The sequence below is a fragment of the Macrobrachium rosenbergii genome, chromosome 51 (genome assembly GCF_040412425.1).
Source record: "Macrobrachium rosenbergii isolate ZJJX-2024 chromosome 51, ASM4041242v1, whole genome shotgun sequence".
Taxonomy (NCBI): Eukaryota; Metazoa; Arthropoda; class Malacostraca; order Decapoda; family Palaemonidae; genus Macrobrachium; species Macrobrachium rosenbergii.
The window spans coordinates 64,808,611-64,832,534 of NC_089791.1; the positions used below are offsets into that span (position 1 = coordinate 64,808,611).

General features: G+C 42.9%; 1 protein-coding gene across 1 annotated transcript in view; it reads left to right on the forward strand.

Annotated features, from left to right (window-relative positions):
* Positions 1–23,924, forward strand: part of LOC136833465 (protein BCCIP homolog) — a 109,354-nt gene that overhangs the window by 69,651 nt on the left and 15,779 nt on the right. Inside the window, 2 exon segments of the mRNA XM_067095658.1 lie at positions 2,430–2,531; positions 7,487–7,674. Coding sequence (XP_066951759.1) covers positions 2,430–2,531; positions 7,487–7,674 — 290 coding nt within the window.

Here is a 23,924-nt window from a genome sequence, read left to right on the forward strand (position 1 = left end):
AGCATTCACTGACACTATCACTGAAGCTTCAGATTGGACAATGCATTGTACCAGTAGAAAGTGAATATAGCATATCTTTATGTTTTCAAGTATCCTGTTATTGTGATGAATATACAAACATGTTATTCTAGCATCAACATCTCGTGTACTAATTAGACAAGACAATCAACAATTGTACAATCCACGATGAGAAAAACCATAAAAAAAACATAGATGCTTAAACATTTCAGCGATGAGTCTCGGTTTAGTCTATCTACTGCAGGGTGCCCCATTAGCAGCCTGAGGCCCCCCCCCCACAACTTACCAGCTTGCAAGAAGGCTTAACACCATTCTGACCCTGTATGTTCCTGGTGACCACAGCCTGAAGTCCTCTGCAGAGTTCCTCTTCACAAATATGCCAGTGGACAAAATGAATCAAGCAATTATGGATTGCTTTTATAGGGACCTTACCGCTTCATCCTTTAACATGCCCTTGGTGCTTTTCTGGAAATATGCACTTGAAAGGCCCCTTTCACCACCCACGTGCCAAAAGTACACCCAAATAGACAGGGTAGTGATGGGTTCTCCCTTTGTATTCTTTTTGCTTATTTTTCTATGGGAACCATTGAGCAAGAGAGTATTTACCAGCATAGAAAAGCCGCCAGTGTACATGCGTACATCGACGACACCCTTGTCAATGCCATACATCTGTGATTGTCGTTTACCCTTCCTTGACCTCCTTGTTGAGCACTGGGGAGAGTGCTTTGTTATGAGGTTGTACATAAAACTCATGAACTTGTGCATGTGTCTGAATAGTGAGAACGAGTGCTCTGAGAGATATAAATAAATGATCTGCCATCAGTGCCTTCGTCAGAAGGGCTCTCACATTGCTCTTCCTGGAAGGACACTCCGCAGAGCTAAAGCATGTTGCTCAGGTTCTCATCATCAATGGACATACAAATCATGATGTGGACAGATGCATAAGAAGAGTTATGGTATAGACAGTATCATCAGGAGCCTTGCTTCACCACCCTGATGACATCAACCTCCTCTGTAGGAGCATATTCTATAGTAAATATAGAGAAACCTGTCCTTAAAATCGTCATTGAAAGAAATGTCAGCCCATGTAACCCAAAAAGATCAAGCTCATCATATATTACAGGAATAGATGGTGATGAAGAATAACCCAACCCTCCATACAGGTGTGTTCTACCAGTACAAATGCCCCTTCCAAGAATGCCTCAGAACTTACCTTGGTATAACTGCCATGTGCTTCTTCAAGAGGATCTCTTTCTATACTCAGGAAAATGCCATATATTATCACTCCAGGACCGACAGTAACATCAGATAAAAGATAAGATATTATCCATAATGTGGAATACAACTGATCATTGCTGCCTACGCCTCCTGGAAGCCTAACACATTGGGAGATATAAGCCCAGTCTAAATACCGTGCAGGAGAGAGAGAGACTCCCTCTTGATGTCAGGACGAATGCTTTGCCCACCAACATCTCTGGTAAATGAACCAGTCGGGAGCCTCCAGCCACAGGCAGTGATCTTCCCAGCATTCCCCTCCATCTCCAATGCTCACACAGGGAAGGGTGCAACCATCAGTTTCTGGGAGAAGGCTTTGTTTGGACACAATAATCCCTTTAGTGACCAGTGAGAATTCAGCGCTGTTCCGCCACAACGCTGTTTATATACACACGAACACCCACATGCTTGTGTCCAGGTTTGTCTCACCCATCTAGAGAATGACCATCAGGCTGGTCAAAATGTCAGTGACAAGAAAACTACTGAAGAGAATTCTTGAACTGTGACTCGAATCCATCTGCCAGAAACCTCCTGATGTGGAACTCTAAAGGGATTATCCCTTGTACAGGGTATTTCACTAGCTCTCTTTGCAGAGAACATAAACTGCTGTACACACACTCCTTATGTATATCTCGGTACCAGAATGTGAACATTGGCCAATTAGTGTCCATTATTAACATGCAAGAGAAAAGAATATGGAAAGTTAGAAGATTTAATAGAAAATGAACTGAGATGATGTACCATCCTATTAAACAGTATATGTTTAAGATAGGGTCCACTTCCATATTGTTACTGTTGTTATTGTTTTCATTAAGTACTGTAGTGAGACTGCCAAGTGATTTTCAGGCTGTCATAGGGATTCCTAGAAGGATGTGTTGTAGAATAAAAGATTAGAACTGTGGCAAAGTTAAGTAATTGGGCATCTAAGTGGAAAAGACCAAAAGGGTGAATAAAGAGTGAAGAACAGAAAGCAGTAGCCTAAGCTAAATGGAATGGGGCAAAGACCTTCAAGTGTTGTCTTCTTGGTTTTGTGCATAGTGCAAAGTAGGTAGTTTCCCCTTCTTTTTTTAATTTTTATTTACATTTATATAGATATGTATCATGTTTCATTCACTTACCACAATACATCATTTTAGCAAGTTGGTGGGGAGGATGAAGACGATGATGAAGAAATGGATGAGGAGGATGATGATCAATTGTTCGGTGTTACAACCATCATTAATCTCACTTCACGGAAGGTATTTTGGCCATGGTATTTGTTATGTTGAAATGTCTTCTGCATTCAAAAGCTGAATGCAGTGGTAAGTATAGTGCTGTCAGTCATCTTTTCACTTATATACTAACCTTTTTACCACTAATTTGTGGTATCTCCACACATCTTACCCCCTTCAGTTCTTCATTTTCTACATTATATTATGTAAATAATTTTGACTAAATTTCATGTAATTTAATTAGTGTGATTTAGTTTGAATGAAATTTTTTCCTCTTGAATGTGTAACCCAAATATCATAGTAAAGGTGACTAGACAAGAAATGAACTCTCTGCATTGTGTTCTGTATGGTGCACTTCCTCCTGAATTTCTGTCTGGGATAAGTCTTCATCTTTGGTATACCTTTTTCTCTATGGTTTTCTGGGCCTTTCAGCTGGTCTTTGTCTTGCTACTTCCATATCTTCTTTTATGACTAATTATTTCTTTTCCTTCATTGTCAGTCGTCTAAACTATCTAAATCTTACAGGTCTCAGTCTGTTTTACATCGTGTTAATACTGGACACAACATCTTCCATTTGTAATAAGGTTTTTTTTCAGTGTGTTCATATACTTAGCAGCCTTGAATCTCAGCACTTGGTAGTCACACCTCTTCAAAAATCTGTTGTCTTGTGATTGCCAAATCATTGTTGCATAAAGCGTACACTTTATGCTCTACTAGTTTAATTTTCATATTTATACTAAAGGGTGCTTGCAGTACCCTTCAGCCTCTAGCTGCACCTACTTTTTACCCTTTTACTCAGCCTCCGTTCCCAGTTCCTTTATTCAATCTTACTGTCCAATCTCTCTTACTGTTACATCGTAGTGTAGCTTTCAGGAGTATTCTCCTATTTTCACCTTCAGATCCTTGTTCTTCATCTCCTTTATTTTCTGGATATCTTTGTCTTACTGTCCAACCACTCCAACTCCTTCTTTTGACTGCCCTAAGCACTGAATGGCTGAAAGTGCCTTAATGTTTGGCTTGACAGCCTCAATTTTTGTGAAGTACCAGGTATTTTCTTTCAGAATTTTTTTGCCAATTCATTTTTCAAATAAATATTTTAGTTATTTTTCACCTTAATGCTTATGTATAGGGTAAAAGTGGTGAATTCTATATTTATTAGCTATTTTAGTACTTTTTTTGTCATGTTGCTTCATTTCATCTTGTTATTTCAGTGCTTTGTGTATATTTCACAAATTTATTATATAATTTATATATGGAAAATGGTTTATCACTTCACTCATTGGTTCTAGCCATGACTACTACCTCTCACCTTACTCAGGGTCCATTATGCTTCTCATGGGGTCCAGGCTGATGCTAGCCTTACTCATTCTTCCTTTGTAATGCCCATGGATTGATTTGCCTGCTCAGCAGCTGCTTGTTTCTCTACATTGTGCTACCTCACCACTTCAGGCCTGGGTTTGTGGTTGGCTCGGCCTGCCCTTTCAGCTTTAGCCAAAGCTTTACCTGCATGTTTATTCATCCTTTTCTCACTGCTATCCCTGTGTGTGGAACATCCTCCTCATCCCTGGATTCATATGGATTAATATGCTCACCCATCTTCTCATTACTTTACCTATGTGAGACCATGCCCACCTCTCTTCCTTGCATTACTTGTGGTTCGACCTGCCATTCCAGGTATGACTGCTGCTTTGGTTGCATGTTTGATTCCTTCCATGCTTACTGAGTAACTAATCAGTTTGTTTCCTTCTGCTGTTGTTTCCTTCTGCTGTTGCTCATCCACCATGTGTAGACTTGACTAATGTGGAATTTTAGTTTTAGTACCTAAGAAGGGCTGTTGACAGACAGGATTCTTTATTGTGCCTTCTCCTATAGTGGTTACTTCTCATATGATAATTTTTTTTAGTATGTTCTACTGCACTATTGCACAATTGATGGATGCTCCATTGATTATGACCACTCCTCCAAATTTAGCACACCCATACCTGAAGCTGTGTAGAGGATAAGGCTCAAAGATTGTCTGGTTTTGTTGCTGCCATTCCCTTTATTCAAAATTCCATCTTACTTCATTGGGGATTATTGGTATAGATGTTTCTCTCTCTGGTCTGTCTCATTAGGAGGCTAGCCCTTTGGTATTCAAGTATAGACCTATTGGTATTCAAGTATAGACCTATTACCAGCACTCATTGTACTATGGCCATCACTGTTCTGGACATCCTCCATTATTTGGAACTTTGAGCATGACTGTTCCTGCTGTTTGTTGTAGAGTGAGGTGTGTGATTATGCAGTTAGCCATTGTATAAAATATTAAGTTTGTGAATATCCTTCATAAGACTTAAGCAGTGAAATGTGCTGTTTCAAGGAGGATCTTTCCTAGTGAACTATCTTGTCTTTACAGTGGAGATGTCACTGGCAAGACCAGCGTCAGCTTCAGTCACTAGGAGATATCTGTAGAATCTTAACAGCAGTAGTTAACCTCAAGAGTCAGTGAAGGAGAGTGACTTTGTTTATTTCCAATCATGCTTGCTCTAAATCATCAGCTGTGGAGAAAGAAAGGATTGATTGGGACTGTGGCCACACCCCCTCTACCTGTGCAAGGAAGAAGATAATGCCTCCATCTCAAGTATTGTTGAAGATAGTCTGCTGCTCTTTAACCCTCTTCACTTGGACTAAAGTTTTTCTTGAGCTTTACTATATGATGAATACTCTTCAGATGTGGAGGACACATCTTGACACCCTCTGGGAAGGTTGCTTCCTCTTATTTAAGATCAACCCTGGCGCTATGGTACGAGGTTTCCTTTTTTGATGTCATCAAGGGAGTGGTGTTTGGATTTGTAGCAGTTTTATTGCAGAAGTCAGGATTAGTTCATACATTAATAACCCCTTCAGGCCATTTATTGCCCAAGGATAGGTCATACCTGTCAACTGAAAGAAACTGTTTTCTTCTTTGGCTGACTTAATACTTAGTAGATATAACTCTGCTATATCATTGCCTGTATTGTTTGCATCAGGGTTGACTTTTTCTCTTCTAGTGATTGTAGAAGTAGCAGTAACCATTTCTTGCAAAGTGACGACTCTTCCTACTGTCATGTGATGTGTTGTAGCCTAGGCTTGATGACATTCATCTCTTGGTGTAGCATGCATCAATGCATTGCCACATTTTATTTTTATATCTCCATTATTTATATCCCCTTGTTTCTTGTTATTTATATTTTCCACGTGACATTCACTTTTTACAGCACCTAAATGTTAGTCTGCCTATCAGTTATTCTTACCCTAATTTGTGTTCGTAGACAGCATAGTTTTTCTGAGATGTTAAGTCCAAACCTCATTTGCAAATTCCCAGTTGTTACCATAAGTTGAGGTATCTACATCCATACTCACTTAGCAAGTTAATTTGCTGTATGCACAAAGCAGGCTAGTCTGCTGTCTCGTGATTTTCACACCCTTGTGAAGGTGATGGGTGTTTTTAAGACTGGTACTAATCCATTGAGGAGGTCCTCTCAGTTCCATGTCTCATAGGTGCATTAATAATTGCTAGTTTGCAAAAGGTGATGATTTTGATGATGAATCAGGTGGCCCCTCAAGGGCAGCATAGCTGATTCCTTAACCTGAGCTACCCCTGCTCTGAGACCTGCTGCCGATGGTCTAGGTCTTCCAGTGAGATTGAGAGACAGATCACCAGCTACAATTGGTTCTCATATGTGATTTATACAGTATAATATGAAATGCTTAATGTGTGCGGTATGCTGTGTTATGAAATAATTGTTAATATATAAATCACTTTTATACATTGCACACCTGTCTCTGAATGTTGGAGGAGAAAAAAAGGATAAACCCAGATATGTGAAACTAGCAAACAGCTTGGGAAATTTTTCCCATGCTTCTTGTTTTTACCGATATTAATGTGAGGAATTTGTGTAAATAGATCTTTATCTCAAAGAATAGCCTGAGTTAAAGTAAAAGCATGTACAGTATTTAGAACCCGGGTAATTGGGGGTTATCTGTACATCTACTTCCATAAGAAGTATAGTTCTAGAATGGGGAATTCTAAACTACAAGGAACTCTGTCAACCATGTTATGGCATACTATGAGAATGTCATGAACAGTTCTTGAGTAAGATTATTTTTAAAGAAAGTGTACCTTTCTTGACAAAGGTAAATTTATTAAAATATCATCCTTGATTCTTAGAAAAGATAAAATTATTTACATCCAGTCTCCATGAATCACCAGTAAATTTCAGGTAAGAACAGAATATTTTGAGTGGTGTTGGTTGGTCCATCTTTGGTTCTTCATCTGTTGCTGTGAAATCCTTATTCTTCTTTTTTTTTTTATTGAAACAGCACTGTGGCTGTTCTTAAGAAACCAGGAAGAGAGTCAAATCCCTATATCCTAGGTTTAATTGGAATTTCTACCACATATCTGATTCCTCTCTAGTAGTATTTTTGCCACATCTTAGTGTTAGCTAACAACTTCCAGATGTGGTATCATCAGGCAAGAGAAGTGCCAGTCTGGAGAAAACGGGCCAGCACTGCCAGTGCTTTTAGTCATGACTGAATAAATACAAACCCCTTTTGTAATTTGAAACACCACCTTCCCACCTAGTCCAGTTAATATACGTCTGTTGGCAGAGGTCAAGAGAGTAAGCAACAGAATGGAAAGTTTTCCCTTGTTGACCACCTCTTTCTAATAGCAGTTGTCACCATTTGTACACCCTTAACAGGAAGGTGATGCATATGAAAAAATAAGCTTTGATGTGGAGATATAACTGCAGACCTTGCAGAAGAGTTACCTATTGAAACAGTCTTTCTCACATAGTATACTGTGCTGTAAGCTTTGCTGTTAATTTACACTATAACTAACACCATTAGTTTACTTAAGTAGTTACTAAATGTTAAATCTCATTGATTTTAATTCTTGACCACTATTAGAAAACTTTTTTTTTTTTGTGAATTACTGTACTAAAATTATTAATTTTCTGCAGGATGAGAAGTGTATTGCTGGTTTTCGAACGGCATTAGTAGAGAAGTGTTCAGAGTATGCCAATGATTCAACCAGCCAGCAGTTGCGTGAATTGTTAGGCAATGAAAGTAAACATGTGGGCCTATTGATCTCAGAGAGAGTCGTTAATCTACCACCACAGTTTGCATTGCCAGTTTTTGAAAGTTTATTGTAAGTAAATTGTTTTCGTGTTTGAGTTTTAGCATTATTATATTAAACTTGTGTTTATATAAGCTACAGTACTTACCAAGTAATTACATAGCTATTAGTTTCTACTAACCGGCAGCTAAAATTCTGAAATTCGCAGTAGTGCTACTTTTGTTTTGGCTAGGCGAGTGACCCGCCCACTTTTGGGGTAAGAGAGTAATCAGCTCAGCAAAGCAGAGCTCAATATTTTTCTTCCGGAGATGGCTGTGGTTACAGTGATTGGCAACAGCAGTTTTTTGGAATTTCTCCTCTCTTTTGATCTTGGAATCATTGGTGAAGTATTCTCTTTATGGTAGCCTTTTTTGGCATAATTAGACAGTGTCAGGTTTTCACAGGAGACAAAGTATATTATCGATTTTGATGTTTTTTGAGAATTTTTTGACTCGTGACTTGTCAAAATGTCTGATTCTGGCTCTCAGAGTTTTAGGTGTTTGCAGTAAAGGCTGCAATATGCAACTGACTAAAGCCTGCTATGACCCTCATACTCTTTGTACATCTTGCAGGGGTCAGTTATGTTCTCATGATTTGACTTGTGAGGAATGTGTTTCATGGGATCCTAAAATGTGGAAGACTTTGAGTAGTCATTTGACCAAATTAGACTGGAACAAAAAGAGGAAAGCAGTGGCTAGAGCTAGTAGCAGGAAGATTTCAGCTAGTCAGGTGTCTGCTAAATCTGTTTCTGATAATAATTCTGATTCCTTGTCTATTGTTCCAGCCGATCCTTCTTCTCAGTCTGTACCAGTCACTCCACCCTGGCTCCCTTACTCCCGATCCTGACCCTATTACCATTCTTGAATCTGGAATTAACCTTAAGTTTGGATTATTAGTTAATACGATGGAGAAACTGGTGCTTCTGTTAAAGTCCTGATGAACAAGGTGAATGTGAAAGGTGGTGGTGAAGTGTTAGTGGAGGAGGTGGCTGTCTGTTCCTCTGATTCTCCTTGGCCAAGGTCCCTGGCAAACTCCCCTAAACCTGGGAGGAGCCAAACTGGCGGCTCAAAGGAGGTCGCTGGGGTCTGCTTACAGGCAGTCGCCCCCTTAGTTGTACCTGTTACAGAGTCCCAGGTTACAGCAGAGCGCTGCTGGAAAGACGGGTCTCTATGGAAGTGGATCGTCTTTCATCTAGTGTTTCCAGCAGTGATTCCAGTCCTAGGCGCCAATGGCGTTTTCAAGGTGAGTCTCACCTTTTAAAGAGGGGCACCCCAGTGTATCTCAGCCTCCTGCAGTTCCTGTTTAGAGGGTTAAAGAAACTTCTCCAGATCGTCTAGCGTCCTGTAGCTTTTGGGAGTCTGGAACGTTTCTCCCAGGATCATCCGGAGTTAGTGGGACAATTTCAGCCTACTAGCACGCTACTGCTTGTAAGCGCTCTTCTGTATTGAGGACCTCGTCTTCTTCTAAGCGCCCATCCTTAGTTTTGGAGGATTTGCCCATGCATATAGTGATGTCGGAGCGCTCACCAGCACCCATGCGCCCAGCTCCTGTTCCTGTAGCTCTGAACAATCAGCTTGACCTGAATCTTCTTTGACTTCTGAGAAGCAGTCTTTGGTGCCAATGTGCCTAGTGGCACCAGAACTTCCTTTACTGAGCTGAACATGCTGCTCCTTCTTGTATGGCTCTTTCCAGCGCCCTTTCGTCTTCTGTGCATCCATCATCTCCTGAGCGCTGCTTAGCCGAGTCCTTTGGTTCCTGAGCAGTCATTGGTGCCTATGTGCCGTCAGCTCCCGAGTGCTCATCAGCCCCTGGGCACCCATTGGCGTCCATTCACCATTTGCTGCAAGATATTCTGTTGGCGGCCAAGTCCATTTCTGCTTCCGAGCGCCCAATTTCATCCGTTCCTTCAGTAGTGCTAGTGTCTTCTTTTCTCTGCTGCCTACTCCTGCTTCAAACAGTTGCAGTTTCACTCCCAGTTACGTCTTTTTCTTTTCTTTGCCTTCTGCAGCGCAACAGGTTCCAGCTCTTATGGATCCTTCCTTTCAGTTGATCCAACACAAATTGGATAATATCCTGGGCTTAATTCAGAACTTACATACGCCATCGGCCCCAGCCTATTGTGGAACTGTCACCCATTTCTTCTTCTGAGGAGGAAGAAGTGGAGCCTGTTACCCTCCTTCAGCGCATGCCTCTTTACTCAGTTTTTGCTGCCGACTTTTCCAGGCTTCTTCTCTCCTGTAGCTCTGGCTTGACATACTTATGAACAGTCAGATGACTTCATCGAGGCTACCTAAAATGGTGCTGTCCTCTCAGCTAAGAAAGCTCTCCGTGAAGTGGAAAGCTGGCACTTGAGCAAGAAGGAGCAGGGAAGAGCCTCTTTTAGTTGTCCTCCGTCTAGATAGTCGCAGAGAAGATACCTTTCTTATGCAACCGGAGAGGCCCCATCCTGGGAGCTTCTGTCTCCTCTCAGGGGACTTCTCTGGGTTGAGTGACTCCTCCAGACGGTCAGTGTTCAATTCAGCTAAGATTTTGTTCTTGTCCTCGGAATTGGACCACCTTATCAAACACTTGTGTAAGGTCTTGGAAGTTCTCAGCTGTCTAGAGGGGCAGTAGGAGTTCTTGCCCACAAATTAAAGGATTGCCCTCATATTCCAGAAGACTTCTCTTCAGATTTTTTGGGGTCATCTCATGCCTAGATAAAGGTATTAGAGATGGTTAGTTTGAATTATCCTCTTATTTGCGATAGAATTCTCAAGAAAAGGGAGCTTTGGTGTTCCTACAACACGAAGGGAGTTACACCCTCCCAGAAGTCTGCGCTCCTCTTTTCTCCTCTCGACAAGAAGCACCTATTTCCTCAGGCGACTGTACCGCAGATTGCTCTGATCTGCTGAAGAAGTCCACTCAGGACCTTCTCGTAAAATCAGTGAGGCGACCTAGAGAGTCTCCGGTCTTCAACTCTAGGAAAGTTTCTCCAGTACAACCTCAGTCCTTTTTGGGGTAGAGGCAGACAATGAGGCTTCCCCAGACCTCACAGAAATGCCCATTTCACCCCTCGGGCAATCAAGAAGTCCTCTAATAAACCACCTGCACGTAAGTGAGGATCTAGTCGTCCACACACCTGTGGGGGCAAGACTCTTCCACTTTTGGGAGCATTGGGAGGCGAGAGGAGCGGAGAGTTGGATTGTACAAGTCGTGAGAGAGGGTTATTCGATCCCGTTTCTGAAGAAACCTCCCTTATCCAACAAGCCCGTCTTATTGATGGCCTACTCGGCAGGCTCCAAGAGGTTTTCAGCCCTCTCCCAAGAAGTGTTAGCACTCCTCGAAAAACAAGGCAGTTGAACTAGTCAAGGATACCTTTCCAAGGTTCTACAATTGGCTGTTTGTAGTCCGCAAAGTTTCAGGGGAGCTGGAGGCCGGTTCTTGGTGTGAGTGCCCTGAACTTGTACGTGCAAAAAACAAAATTCAAAATGGAGACGTCCCGGTCCGTCCTAGCATCCATTCGTCTGGAAGATCAGATGATTTTGATAGACATGAAAGATGCCTACTTTCATTCCCAGTTCATCAGGACTCAAGGTTTATGTTCCAGCATAAGGTGTACCAGTTCAGAGCCCTTTGCTTCAGCCTGTTTACGGCCTCGCAGGTATTCATGTGTGTACTAACCTCAATAGCGAACTGGTTACACTTGATGGGGGTCAACATTTCGCGGTCTCTCGACGCTTGGCTTATTCGGTCCCAGTTGAAGGAAAAATGCATGGAGGATTTACACAAGACCCTTCTTCTCGCCCAGTATTTGGACCTATTGACAAACTTCCCAACGTCTCAACTGACTCCTTCTCAGGAGATAGCGACTCGTGCCTTCAGAAGATAGACAAATTTCTCGCCCTTCAGTCCTGTTATGTGAACAGCTGGGTGAGCCTGTTGGGGAATCTCTCATCCATGGAAAGTTCATGTCCCTGGGAAGGCTGCACATGAGAAACTTACAGTTCTTTCTGAAAATAAGCTGGAACAGAAAGAGATACCTTGATTTTTTGTTTTTCCAATAACAAAGGAAATAAAAGAGGACCTTGTTTGGTGGAATTCATGAGACAAGCTCTCTCAAGGAAAGTCTCTCCTCTTTCTGAACTCCGACCTAGTATTTTATTCAGTCACATCAGACTAGGTTGGGAATCCCTCCTGGGAGACAAGGAAGTTTCAGACCTTTGGACTTGAGAACAGAGGAAATGGCACATCAAAATGAAAGAATTGATGGCAGTTCACTGGGGATTGCAAATGTTTGCATCAGAGGTGTCCGGAAAGACAGTGACCATCCACTCAGACAACACCATGTCACTGTCTTATGTCAAAAAACAAAGGGGAACTCATTCGTTTACCCTTTGCCAAGCAGCAAGAACCCTGCTCATTTGTGCGGATCAGAATCAAACCCAGATCTTAACCAGGTTTATTCAGGGGAAATTCAGCATGCTAGCGGACAAACTCAGCCGTTGAAAGCAAGTTCCCCCCATGGAATGTACTCTGGACCCCCTTGTATGCTTAGAGTTGTGGAAACTGTAGGGAAGGCTGGTTCTAGATCTGTTTGCAACCGCAAAGAACCATCGTCTCCCTCTGCATTGTTTGCCAGTGCCAGTTCCGCAGGATTGGTTGAACATGGACCTTTATGCCTTTCCCTATTCAAGATGGTGAGAGAAGTAATAAGTTCCAAATCATCGGTTGTAAAGATGACTACTGACACCGTTCTAGCCAGCACAGGAATGGTTCCCAACTTGCTGGAACTTCTCATGGATTTTCCAAGGCTGCCTCAAAAACCCAAATTACTCAAACAACCACATTTCAGGCAGTTCCATCAAGGACTGTCCACTCTGGCTCAGACCTCTTTCAGACTGTCTCGGATTGGTGCAGTGGAAGGATTTTCAAAGGTAGTTGCAGACGCTATTGCTCCTTGTAGACGACATTCCTTGAGCAAAGTTTATCAAGCCAAGTGGACAGTCTTCCATGACTGGTGCAGGAGACACAACATCTTGTCTTCTAAGACATCTATAGCGGAGATAGGTGATTTCCTGTTCTACTTAAAGTCTTCTAGAAATCTGTATACTTCAACCATTAAAGGCTACAGGCCAGTGTTGAGTTCTGTATTTAGGCAGTAGGGGTTTAGATCTCTCCGCTAGTAAAGATCTTTCTGATCTCATCAAGTCGTTTGACATGATTAGACAGAAGGAAGATAAGCCAGTAGCCTAGAATCTAGATGTGGTTATTAAGTGGCTGTTACAACCACGTTTTGAACTCCAGCGATCTATCTCTTTGAGGACCTAACTAGGAAGACTCTGTTCCTAGTAGTGTTAGCTACTGTCAAGCGGGTAAGTGAGCTACACGCTTTGATAAAAAGATTGGATTCTCTCAGGGTAAGGCAATTAACTCATTTACTATAGGAGTCTTAGCTAAGAATGAGACCCCTTCCAATCCCTGGCCTCGCTCATTCATTATTGAAAGTTTAGTAGATATTCTGGTTCTGGAGGATGTAGAAAGAACTCTTTGCCCTGTAAGGGCATTGAAATAGTATATACTTGGAACAGAATCCGTGGGTCTTCGAGCAATCTTTGGTGCTCAGTAAGAATCCTTCTCGCCCTCTTTCAAAAAATGCCTTGGCATTTTTTATGAAGGATCTTATTCTAGAGGCGCACTCTCAAATTGAGGAGGATGTGTTGCCCGTAGTGAAAGTTACAGTGTATGAAGTGAGGGCAGTAGCCAAGTCCCTGGCTTTTAGGCATAATTTGTCTATCACCTTTATTATGCAAACAACGTTTTGGAAATGCAAATCGGTGTTTGCAGCTCATTATTTGTGTGAAATTGAAACTGTCTATGAAAATTGTAGTACCTTGGGTCCTACTTCGGTTGCTGGTATGGTGTTGTGAGAAGGAGTGTAGGAAGTCTTCCTTCATCCTTCCTATTTTCTCGCCTTGATTCATGGCGTCGAGTTGTAGGGGAGCCTGGGGTACTTTGTATTTGGAGTGCTCATCAGTTTTTGTCTATTAATGGTTGGGTAATGGTATTTTTAATGTTTGGCTATATAAACGATTATGTTTTTATACTCTAGTTTTGTTTTTTGGTACTGTTCCCAGGGCAGGGGCAACTTTGTTAATTCTTTGTGTGCAATCAGACACTCCTTTGCAGCAAAAAATCTCGCTAATGTAGTAGGCGACTCCTGGCTACACTGCCATGCCGCTATACGTTAAGATGAATGCCATCCAGAGGCAGTATTTTCCTGTAGCAGCTCTCTCAACAGGCAAGGAACCAGCAAGCACTTTTACCAATGCTAGCAATTCTTCTATTTCTTTTACATTACAATTTTAATGTGTTAGGATAGATAATCCATGCATCCCACTTCCTAGAATGTGGAGTTCAGCTTTGTAATTACTTGGTAAGTAGCTTATATAAAATGACATTTTTATAATAAAATAGTTTTATATATACTTACCAAGTAATTACACAATCAAAGCCCTCCCTCCTCCCCTCACATGGTTAGGAAGGCATAAACATGTTGAGCTTGTTTGCTGAGCTGGTTCCTCTCTTACCCCAAAGTGGGTGGGCAAAACAAAAGTACCGCTACTTTGAATTTCAAAATTCTAGCTGCCAGTTAGGAGAAACTAATAGCTATGTAATTACTTGGTAAGTATATATAAAACTATTTTATTATAAAAATGTCATTTACCAAGCATATAAATTAGTCTTCTATTCCTTACATAAAATAGCTGAGGAACAAACACCTATTAAATTCAGATATGTTGTTTAAAATTGTAATATTTATACAGGATTATTGAATAATCCCAGTTATGATTGTAATTTATGAAACTATTGTTCTTTTTATTAGTGTTTACCATACCCACATAATGGAGTTAATGAAAAGTATCTGGAGTTCAGTAATGATATTTGCTGTGATAGCTCATTGTGTTCTTTCTCAGTTTACATTAGTAACCAATGAGGTGGAGTTTTAAGGAATAGAGTAGTAATGCTAAATACCATATGATTTCACAAAGCTAGACTTCAAGGTAGTGGATTTCATAGCATGATAATTTCCTGGAGTTGTTCTTAGGTCATACTTTTCTATTAATTTCCATTTTTATATAAACAACTTACCCAGTAATTACATAGCTATTAGTGTCTTTTAACCGGCAGCTTAAAATTTTGAAATTGCATGTCACACTAGATTGTTTTGGTTATGGCGACATGTCCCACCCACTTTCGAGGGGAAGAAAAGGTACAACATAGCAAAGAGCTTCAATTTGTTTCTGCCGGCTGTGGCTGAAGGACTGTGGTTGGCAGCAGCTTGAATTTTGAAATTTATACTTTGCTGGTTGTTTGTTCTGTCTACGATTGGTGAAGTATTTATTTTAGTAGCGTTTCAGCACAATTTAGATAGTGTTAGGTGAATTTTGATCATTGGTTTACGAGTTTTTGCCCGCTTTTGGACTTGTCTTTGTAATTTTCCATGATGTCTGACACTAGTAGTTCTAGTATTAGGTATTGTAGCAAAGGCTGCAATACTAGACTTACCAAAGACGCCTATGACTCTCACACTAATTGTGTTCAATGTAGGGACAAACTTGTTCAGTTGACTTATGATGTGAGGAATGTAATGAATTGGATTTAAAGAAGTGGAAGACTTTAGATCCACATCTTAAGAAACTAGCTAGAGATAGGAAGAGGAAATCTATTGCTAGGAATGTAGTAAAACCTTAGCTAGTCAGGATTCATCCGCTAAGTTGGGATGCAATTGCACCTGTAATTTCTTCCGATCCTGTTCCATCTCCTCCATCTGTGGAATCCTCTCCTTTACCCGGCTCTCATGTTTCCAATCCCAACACCGTCGTCAGTCTGGAGTCGAAAATCAACACTCACTTTGAAATAATTGTGCAGTCAATCGCTAAATGAGTCAGAGTGCCCCGTGGCGCCCATTGCTAGTGCAGTGGTAGTGGAGGAGGTGTCTGTTTAGCCCACCGATTCTCCTAATAGTGCAGCAGATAATTGCATATTTCATAAGAATCGTTCAGATAGTGAAACAAGTATGAAATTTTGCACAAGTGCTCTTTAAAGTTCCTCTATCAGAAAAGGGCGCTGGCCACGCAAAAAAATTTAATATGGCGGCCAAATTCCAAGATGGCGGCCAGTATCGACAGATTTTGGCTAATTTTTCACTAGAATGGCATGTATTTGCTTCTAGCAATATGGTAAAGCTCTTCCATACTATTTCTTGTGAATATTATGTTTCTGTAGCTTCCCAGTACAGTTTACCTTTAAATATGGGGGCTATATGGCTGCCAAGAAAAGGTAGAAACAATAATTATAATGAGAAATAATGCCCGTTCAACAATTATCGTTTTAAGCATGGATCTTGGTTTCTGTGGTTTTAGATCCTAATGAGGCCATCTCTTTCGAATAACTCATGAATTTTGAAGGAAAATTAATAAATGTAAAAGAGTGTATGTCTGCACACAACCAGGGCACACTGGTGACATCACTGCTGTGTAACTCAGCATGGGGTTCAGTGCCAGCTAATCCAGCTTTACTAATCCTGTAGTCTTAGACTAGTAGTTGTAGTATAGTTTAGTTTAGTGTCCCAAATGCTTTCTAACAGCCCCAGACCAGCTATAGTTAGATAGCCGCACCTGAATAGACAGGATGTGCCAGCGGGAGAGCCGAGCCAAGGGTATGGGGCTGTACATGATGGTTCATGTACTTACCCGGATGGTGTACAGATCACACGGGACTTAAATGGCACTGGATGAATGATCGGGCTAGGTGTAGGAGACCGAACCTAGTTGAATCCCATACAGGAATGTGTGCTTTGTTTAAGGTGGTAAAAGGATAACCCTCGGCCTTAATCAAAAGTGAAATCATGGCAGAATGTGATGCCAATCCAATATTGAGCAGTAGAAAAAACAAACTGAGTTTGTGTTGTCTTTGTCAGAAGGACAAAAGAGGTGAGCACTTGACATCACCTCCAAGTCATCATGTCCTAGACCATGATGGGTACACAATGCTGGCAAGGAACATTCCCATGTTCAGTGAAATTAATGAAATGCCACTGATAATGGATCCAGCAAGGCTGGATGAAGGTGATGGCATAGAGGCCACTCTCAGGAAAAATGCAGCAAAATACCATGTGAACTGTCGCTTGTTGTTTAACAACACTAAACTGGACTGTGCAAGAAAGCGACAATCCAATGACCAGACCAGCAACACTGAGACTAGTCGTGCAAAACTGCGCCAACCAGTCATGACAATGAAGTTTGCATTTTCTGTGAGAAAGTGGCACCTGCATCTGATCTCAGACAGGCTAGTACTAAGGGCCTTGACTTGAAATTGCATGAATGTGCAGAGATACTTAGTGATGGCAAGCTCCTTGCTAAGTTGACTGGTGGGGATGTCATTGCACAGGAGTTTAAGTATCACCATGCCTGTCTTTGTGCCCTCTACAACAGAAAAGGTCCTACCTGAGGAGCCTTGAGAAAGACCAAGGTAGCACTGAGTCAGAATCAGATGTGTATCCACTAGTTCTGTCAGAACTGATGACATACATTGTTGAAAACAACCTTTGTTCAGATGATCCAGTCACATTTCGGCTGGCAGATATTTGCCACCTCTACCAACAACGTCTGGAACAATTAGGTGTAGAGTCACCAAGTGTAAATTCCACGAGACTCAAAGACAAACTTCTGGCAGAAATTCCAGAACTTGAGGCTCATAAATCTGGCAGAGATGTATTACTTGCATTTCAAAAGGATGTGGGAAAAGCACTTGCTCAATCATCTGATCTTTCAGAGGCAGTTATTATTGCTAAAGCAGCAAATATTCTCAGAAAGTCTATACTTGATCATCAGTCACGGTTTGATGGCACATTTTCTGAGGCTTGTGTACGAAATTCTGTGACTCCTCTCCTGCTCCAGTTTGTAGGGATGGTTGAGCATGGGGCTGACATCAAGTCACAGTTACGATTTGGAGCATCAAAGTCAGACCAGGCCATTGCACAGCTCATGCAGTTCAACTGCTACTCCCGATACAAAGAGGGAGCAACAACTCATAGACACTCCAAAGACAGAGAAACACCATTCCCAGTCTACATGGGACTCTCAGTCTATGCCAAAACCAGGAAGAGAAACCTGGTTGAAATGCTACATCAGTATGGCCTCAGTATCTCTTATGACAGAGTACTGGAGGTCTCTGCACAGTTAGGAGATGCCACAGTTAGCAAATATGTGGAGGAGGGTGTGGTCTGTCCCCAGTACTGCGAAAAAGGGTTGTTCACCACTGCAGTGATGGACAACATCGACCACAACCCATCTGCAACTACTGCCACTACCTCCTTCCATGGAACTAGCATCTCCATATTTCAGCACCCCACCAAGGAGAACACTGGACAGGAAAGACAGCAACTAAAGTTTGCACCTGAGAAAGTGAGGTCGGTGCCTGAATTGCCCGACACATTCACAAACATCTCACCAGCTTCCTTTCAAACAAAGAACCCTGTGCCACCAAACACTGCAATACCAAAGCCACCCACAGATATCTTGGGGCCACAGCTTGCACTGGAGTATCAGTGGCTAGACAAGGTCATAGTCACCCAGGAAATAGATGATGCAGTGAATCTGACGTGGTCAGCTCATCACGCTTCAATGAAGAGAAGCCCAGAATTTGAAGTAACCATAACTTCATTGCTTCCTCTCCTGCGTGATCAGGCTCATTCTGTTGCTACGATCAAACACGTGATGCAGAAAGTGCAGGATGTCACTGATTTTCTGAACCCTGGCCAGATACCCATAATCACAGCTGATCAGCCAATCTATGCCGTAGCAAAGCAGGTGCAGTGGCAGTGGCCTGATCAGTATGGCGAAGACAAGTATCTGGTAATGTTTGGTGGTCTGCACATTGAGATGGCAGCAATGACATCTCTTGGTACTCTTCTTCATGGCAGTGGTTGGACAGGAGCTCTGGTGGAGGCAGGAGTTGCTTCATCTGGAACTGCAGAATCCTTCCTGTCAGCTGCAAGTGTAACCAGGACACGGCAGATGCACCAGGTTACAGCCTCTAGTTTGTACAAACTCCTGAGGACAGCATACACTGACTACTGTGCTGAGAAAGCAAACAACAATGAGCAGGCATTAGAGTTTGAGGAGTGGTGTGACCTTCGAAGACAGCAGAGTCCACAGTTCCACTTCTGGCACATGGTGTTGTCTATGGAACTTGTGATATTCCTACTGATCAGGTCCTTCCGTGAGGCCAATTTTGTCCTCTACTGCCAGGCATTGCATGAGCTGATACCCTACTTCTTTTCCAACAATAATACAAACTATGCTCGTTGGCTGCCTATTCACCTCAGGGACATGCTTACCCTAGAGAGTTCACACCCAGAGTTGCACAAGGAGTTCAAGGCTGGCAACTTTGTTGTGCACAAGACCAGTCGCCAGTTCTCAGCAATGGCTCTTGACCAAGCTCATGAGCAGACCAATGCCTTTATAAAGGCTGATGGCGGAGCCATTGGGCTGACTGAAGATCCGTCAGCACTCAGAAGATGGATGGTGGCTGGCCCAGAGATCATCCGCTTGGTGTCTGCATACGAAACAGAGGTTCAAAGTAAGGAGTCTAATGAGCAGACAACACACCATGAACAAACACCTCATGCGCAGAAGACATTCTTGGAGAGAGTCAGCAAGCTGTCATTGGCTTTGCAACACTTGGGAAGTCCTTTTCAGGAAGAGAGCCAGGATCTGTATTCCATTGACAACAAAGACATTGCCCACCCCAGCTCAGCAGAACTTCTACAGACACACCTTGACAGAGGCCGCACTAAATTTCAGAAGTTTTCAGACTCTTTGGCAAACAATGCAGTCTCCTTCTATGAGCCGATAAAGAAGAACAGAACTGACTTCTTCAGGCAAGAAGCTGCTCCTGTAGAACAGTCAAAGCAGAAACTTCTGAAGGAGGATTGCCAGCTTTTCTCAAAGCTATTTATATCCTGTCAGAGCCGTGAATGTGATCTGCAGGAATTCTTCCAGCACGAGAATCAAACATTCCCAGCTTCCCTTAGTGAGGGTGGTAGGCTGTACACATGTAGAAGTCTCAGCTGACCTCGGTCCTGGAGAGTCATGTTACACTAGAAGACAAAGAACCAAAGACTGATGTCCTCATTGTAGATGGATCAGCTTTGGTCCATGCCTTGCCACCAAAGAAAGGAAAGACCTTTGAGGGCTATGCACTTAGCGACTTCTTGCCTGTGATACAATCCTATAGCAGCAAGTACACATCATCACATCTTGTATTTGATGTATACAATACATCCAGCCTCAAAGCTGAGACCAGGCTCCAACGTGGTCAAGGAGGAAGGCGCAAGGTGACAGACAAGAACACAATTCCATCCAACTGGCGCAATTTCCTAAGACACGATGCCAACAAGACAGAGTTGTTCCAGTTCCTGGCAGACAAAGTTGCCCAGATGTCTGCCACAAATGTTGTCATTGCCACGAAAGGGTCTGCTGTCCTCAGCACTCATGAGGCTAGTCTTCAGGAACTGGAAAAGTGCTCTCATGAGGAAGCTGACACCGCATCTTTCTCCATGCCAAATATGCCACAGAACATGGAGCCAAGACCATCACGGTTAAAGCAAATGACACAGATGTTCTTGTCGTTGCAGTCAGTGCTTTCTCCACTCTCCACAATCTAGGGCTAGAGAAGCTATGGGTGGCATTTGGCCAAGGCCAGAGCCTGCGCTGGATTGCTGTGCATGACCTGTGCAACTCTCTGGGCCAGGAGAAGGTGAATGGCATGCTCTTCTTCCATGCTTCACAGGCTGTGATACAGTGTCAGCCTTCCGAGCAAGGGCAAGAAGACCGCCTGGCAGACATGGAACATCTTTCCAGAGGCCTCCACTGTGTTCTCCAAACTGAGTCACTACCCTCTCAGAGTGGAAGAGAGTGACCTGAAGGTCCTGGAGAGGTTTGTCATACTTATGTATGAAAGATCCAGCACTGCTGGCACTGTGGATGAGGCTAGACTTGATATGTTTGCCAGAAAACAAAGGGCATATGAGGCCATTCCACCAACCAGGAGCTCTCCTCCAACACACCAAGCGTGCTGCGCATCAGGCTGGTTGTGTGTGGGGCAGGCCACCCAGTGTCAGCCACAGCCAGAGAACCCTGCTGAGTGGGGATGGCAAAAGTCTGGTGAAGCATGGCAAGTCCTCTGGACAACCAACTCGCCCTTAGCCAAGAGTTGCCAACAGCTTACCAAATGTGGATGCAAAGCAGGCTGTCGGGAAAGGTGCAAGTGCTACAAGCTGGGTCTTCCTGCACAGCTCTGTGCACTTGCAAATGTGAAGTCTAGATAAATATTGCCCTCTCTTCAGTAGATAATCTAGCTTGAGCATCCAACGTGTCATGCTATGCCTACCTTCTTATCCTCGAATTTTTCAAAGGTGTAGGTTGAGAGACCTATACATAGATTGGTTGCGTTTAGTCCGTATTTCTCTTTTTTCTTTTTATGGTTACAGTCTTAGACACAATGTTGTATGTGACCATACCATCACTATTTCAGTTGAAAATAGCATATTAGTTAAACTGTCTGATCACATGAATATACCATTAAATAAAAACAGTTGGTCTCTATGTCTGCTAGCGCTGTGGATAGAAAAAAACTTTTATGGCAACCATTTTGTACGCCATCTTGGTTACAATTCATTTAGTAAGGGTTTTCAATAAAATGTGTGGTATGGAACATTTTTATAACCTAAAAGTCGAGGTTTAAAAAAAAAAAAAAACTGGCATATTCCATCCAATAGATGCTCCCAAACCAGTGAATCTCAACATAGATGGCGGCCATTTTGAAAAAAATAGCCGCCATCTTGGATTTTCAGGTGGCCAGCGCCCTTTCTAAGAGAGCGTAGTCTTAGGAATGTTTGTGCCAAATTTCATGCTTGTTTCACTATCTGAACGATTTTTACAGCAATCTGCTGCACTATAAGCAAAGGTCCCTGGCATACTCCCAGCACCTGGGAGGAGTCAAACTGGTAGCCTAAGGGAGGTCGGTGAGGTCTGCCCCGAGCAGTCGCCCCCTCGGTTCAGTCCATTGCTGAATCCCAGACTGCAACCAAAGGCTGTTGGGAAGGCGCTCAGGTGAGTGTTCACTGTATGTCCTCCAGCTCTGAGGATTTTAGTCCCAGGTGCTCACGGCGCTATGCGAACGAGTTACGCCCACTGAAAACGCATGCAGTGGACTTTGAGATCTCTTCTGTTCCTTGTAAGAAGGGCAAGGATTCAGCGTGCCCTCTTGCAGCCACTGGGATAGCCCGGAGCAATTCTCTTCTGCTACATAAGATAATGACCGTTCCAGGCACTGAAGCGCCTCTTCTGGCGCGTAACGCTTCTTCGCTGCATAAGGAAGCCCTTCATCAGGAGTTGTGCGCCCAGCACCTTCACCTCTACAATCAGCGCCTGAGCGGCCAGCAACTAGCATCAAAGCACCCAAGCTCCCATTTTCAGACGAGCGCCCGCTTAAGGTTGACACAATTCAGAGCAAACAAACTAGATAACATTCTAAGTTTGCTTCAGAAAGCTCCTCCTACAGCTCAGATGACAGCAGACTTAGCATCTTTTCTCCTGTGACTTCTGAAGAAGAAGTCATTCCAGATCAAGATGTTCCTCCGTCAGCGACTCTGCATTATTGAGACCCCTGCTAGCGACCTTCCCAAGCTTCTTTTTGCCAGCTACTCCTCCTCTCCTGCTTCGACTTTCTTTATGGAAGCTCCCTCAGCTGGTCTGCCGAGGTTACCGAAACTGGTTCTCTCCTCCTCAGCAAAGAAGGTGCTGAATGAAGTAGAAGTATGGTTCTCTGAAAAGAGGGAGCAAGGTAAAGCAGTTTTTTGTTTCCTGCCTTCCAAGTTGTCTAGGTCGAGTTATAGGTTTTATGCAACAGGAGATGCACCTTCTCTGAGAGTCTGCCTCCTTTCAGGGAGACTTCTCCAGCCCTATCGACTTGGCTAGATCAGCTTTCACCTCAGCTAAAATTATGTTTTCATCTTCATTTCTAGACTGGGCTGTGGGCGCACTAGCTTGCAAGATTAGAGACTGCTTCTTTTACCTCAAGACACATCTGCGGACCTCTTAGGAGTACTTTCCTGTACTGACGGGCATTCGTGACAGCACACAGGAGTTAACTGGTCTTTACACCATGGGTGCACTTAAGAAAAGAGAGCTTTGGTGTTCTTTTACTTCAAAAGGCGTCACTCCGTCTCAGAGATCTTTTCTTCAGGCTACAGTACTAGACATTGCCTCTGACCTGCAGAAAAAGAACACTCAGGACCTGCTCTCCCAATCTGTGAGATGCCCCAAGATTTCTTCAACTCTTCCTCCCAGATCTTCGCCTCGGCTACAGCCTGCTTCCTTTCAGAGCTCCTGTTCTAGAACATATACTAGAATGAGCATATACCTGTTTCCCACAGCAGCTGCCCATCGAGAAGTCTTCCTCCAAGTCTTCCACTTAGAAATGAAGATATAATCCTCTGTGCTCAGGTAGGAGTGTGGCTCCTCCTCTTTGGGAATGGTGGGAACAAAAAGGAGTGGAATCCTTGATAGTGTCTGTCCTGAAGGAGGGCTACACTATCCCCTTTTTGAACATAGTCCACAAGCTTGTCGAATTGACGGCTTACTCTCCAGGCTCAGAGAGATTTGCTGCTCTCTTGCTAGAGGTTGAGTCTCTTGTTCAGACATAGACCGTAGAGGTAGTAGTGGACATTCATTCTCCAGGATTCTACAACCATCTCTTCATAGTACCCAAGTCATTGGGGGGCTGGAGACCCGTTTTGGACGTAAGTGCACTAAATGTCTTTGTCAGAAAGACAACCTTCAAGATGGAAACAAACCAAACTGTCTTTGCGTCCATTCACCAGGAACAATGGATGGCATCCATTGACATGCAGGGCGCTTACTTTCATATTCCACTTCATCCGACTTAGAGAAATTACCTCAGGTTTGTGTTTCAGGGCAAGGTGTTCCAATTTTGGGCTCTGTGCTTCAGTCTCTTGACGGCTCCTCAAGTGTTTACCAGGGTATTGGCTCTGGCGAAATGGCTTCATTTGTGGGGATAAAGATCTCTCTATACCTCAACGATTGTTTACTACGTTCCCACTGGAAGCTCAGTGTATGTAGGACATTGGCACAACTCTTCTCTTGGCCCAAGAATTGATGTCCTCATCAATTGGAACAAGTCTCTCCTGACTCTTCTCAGGAGATTCCTTATTTAGG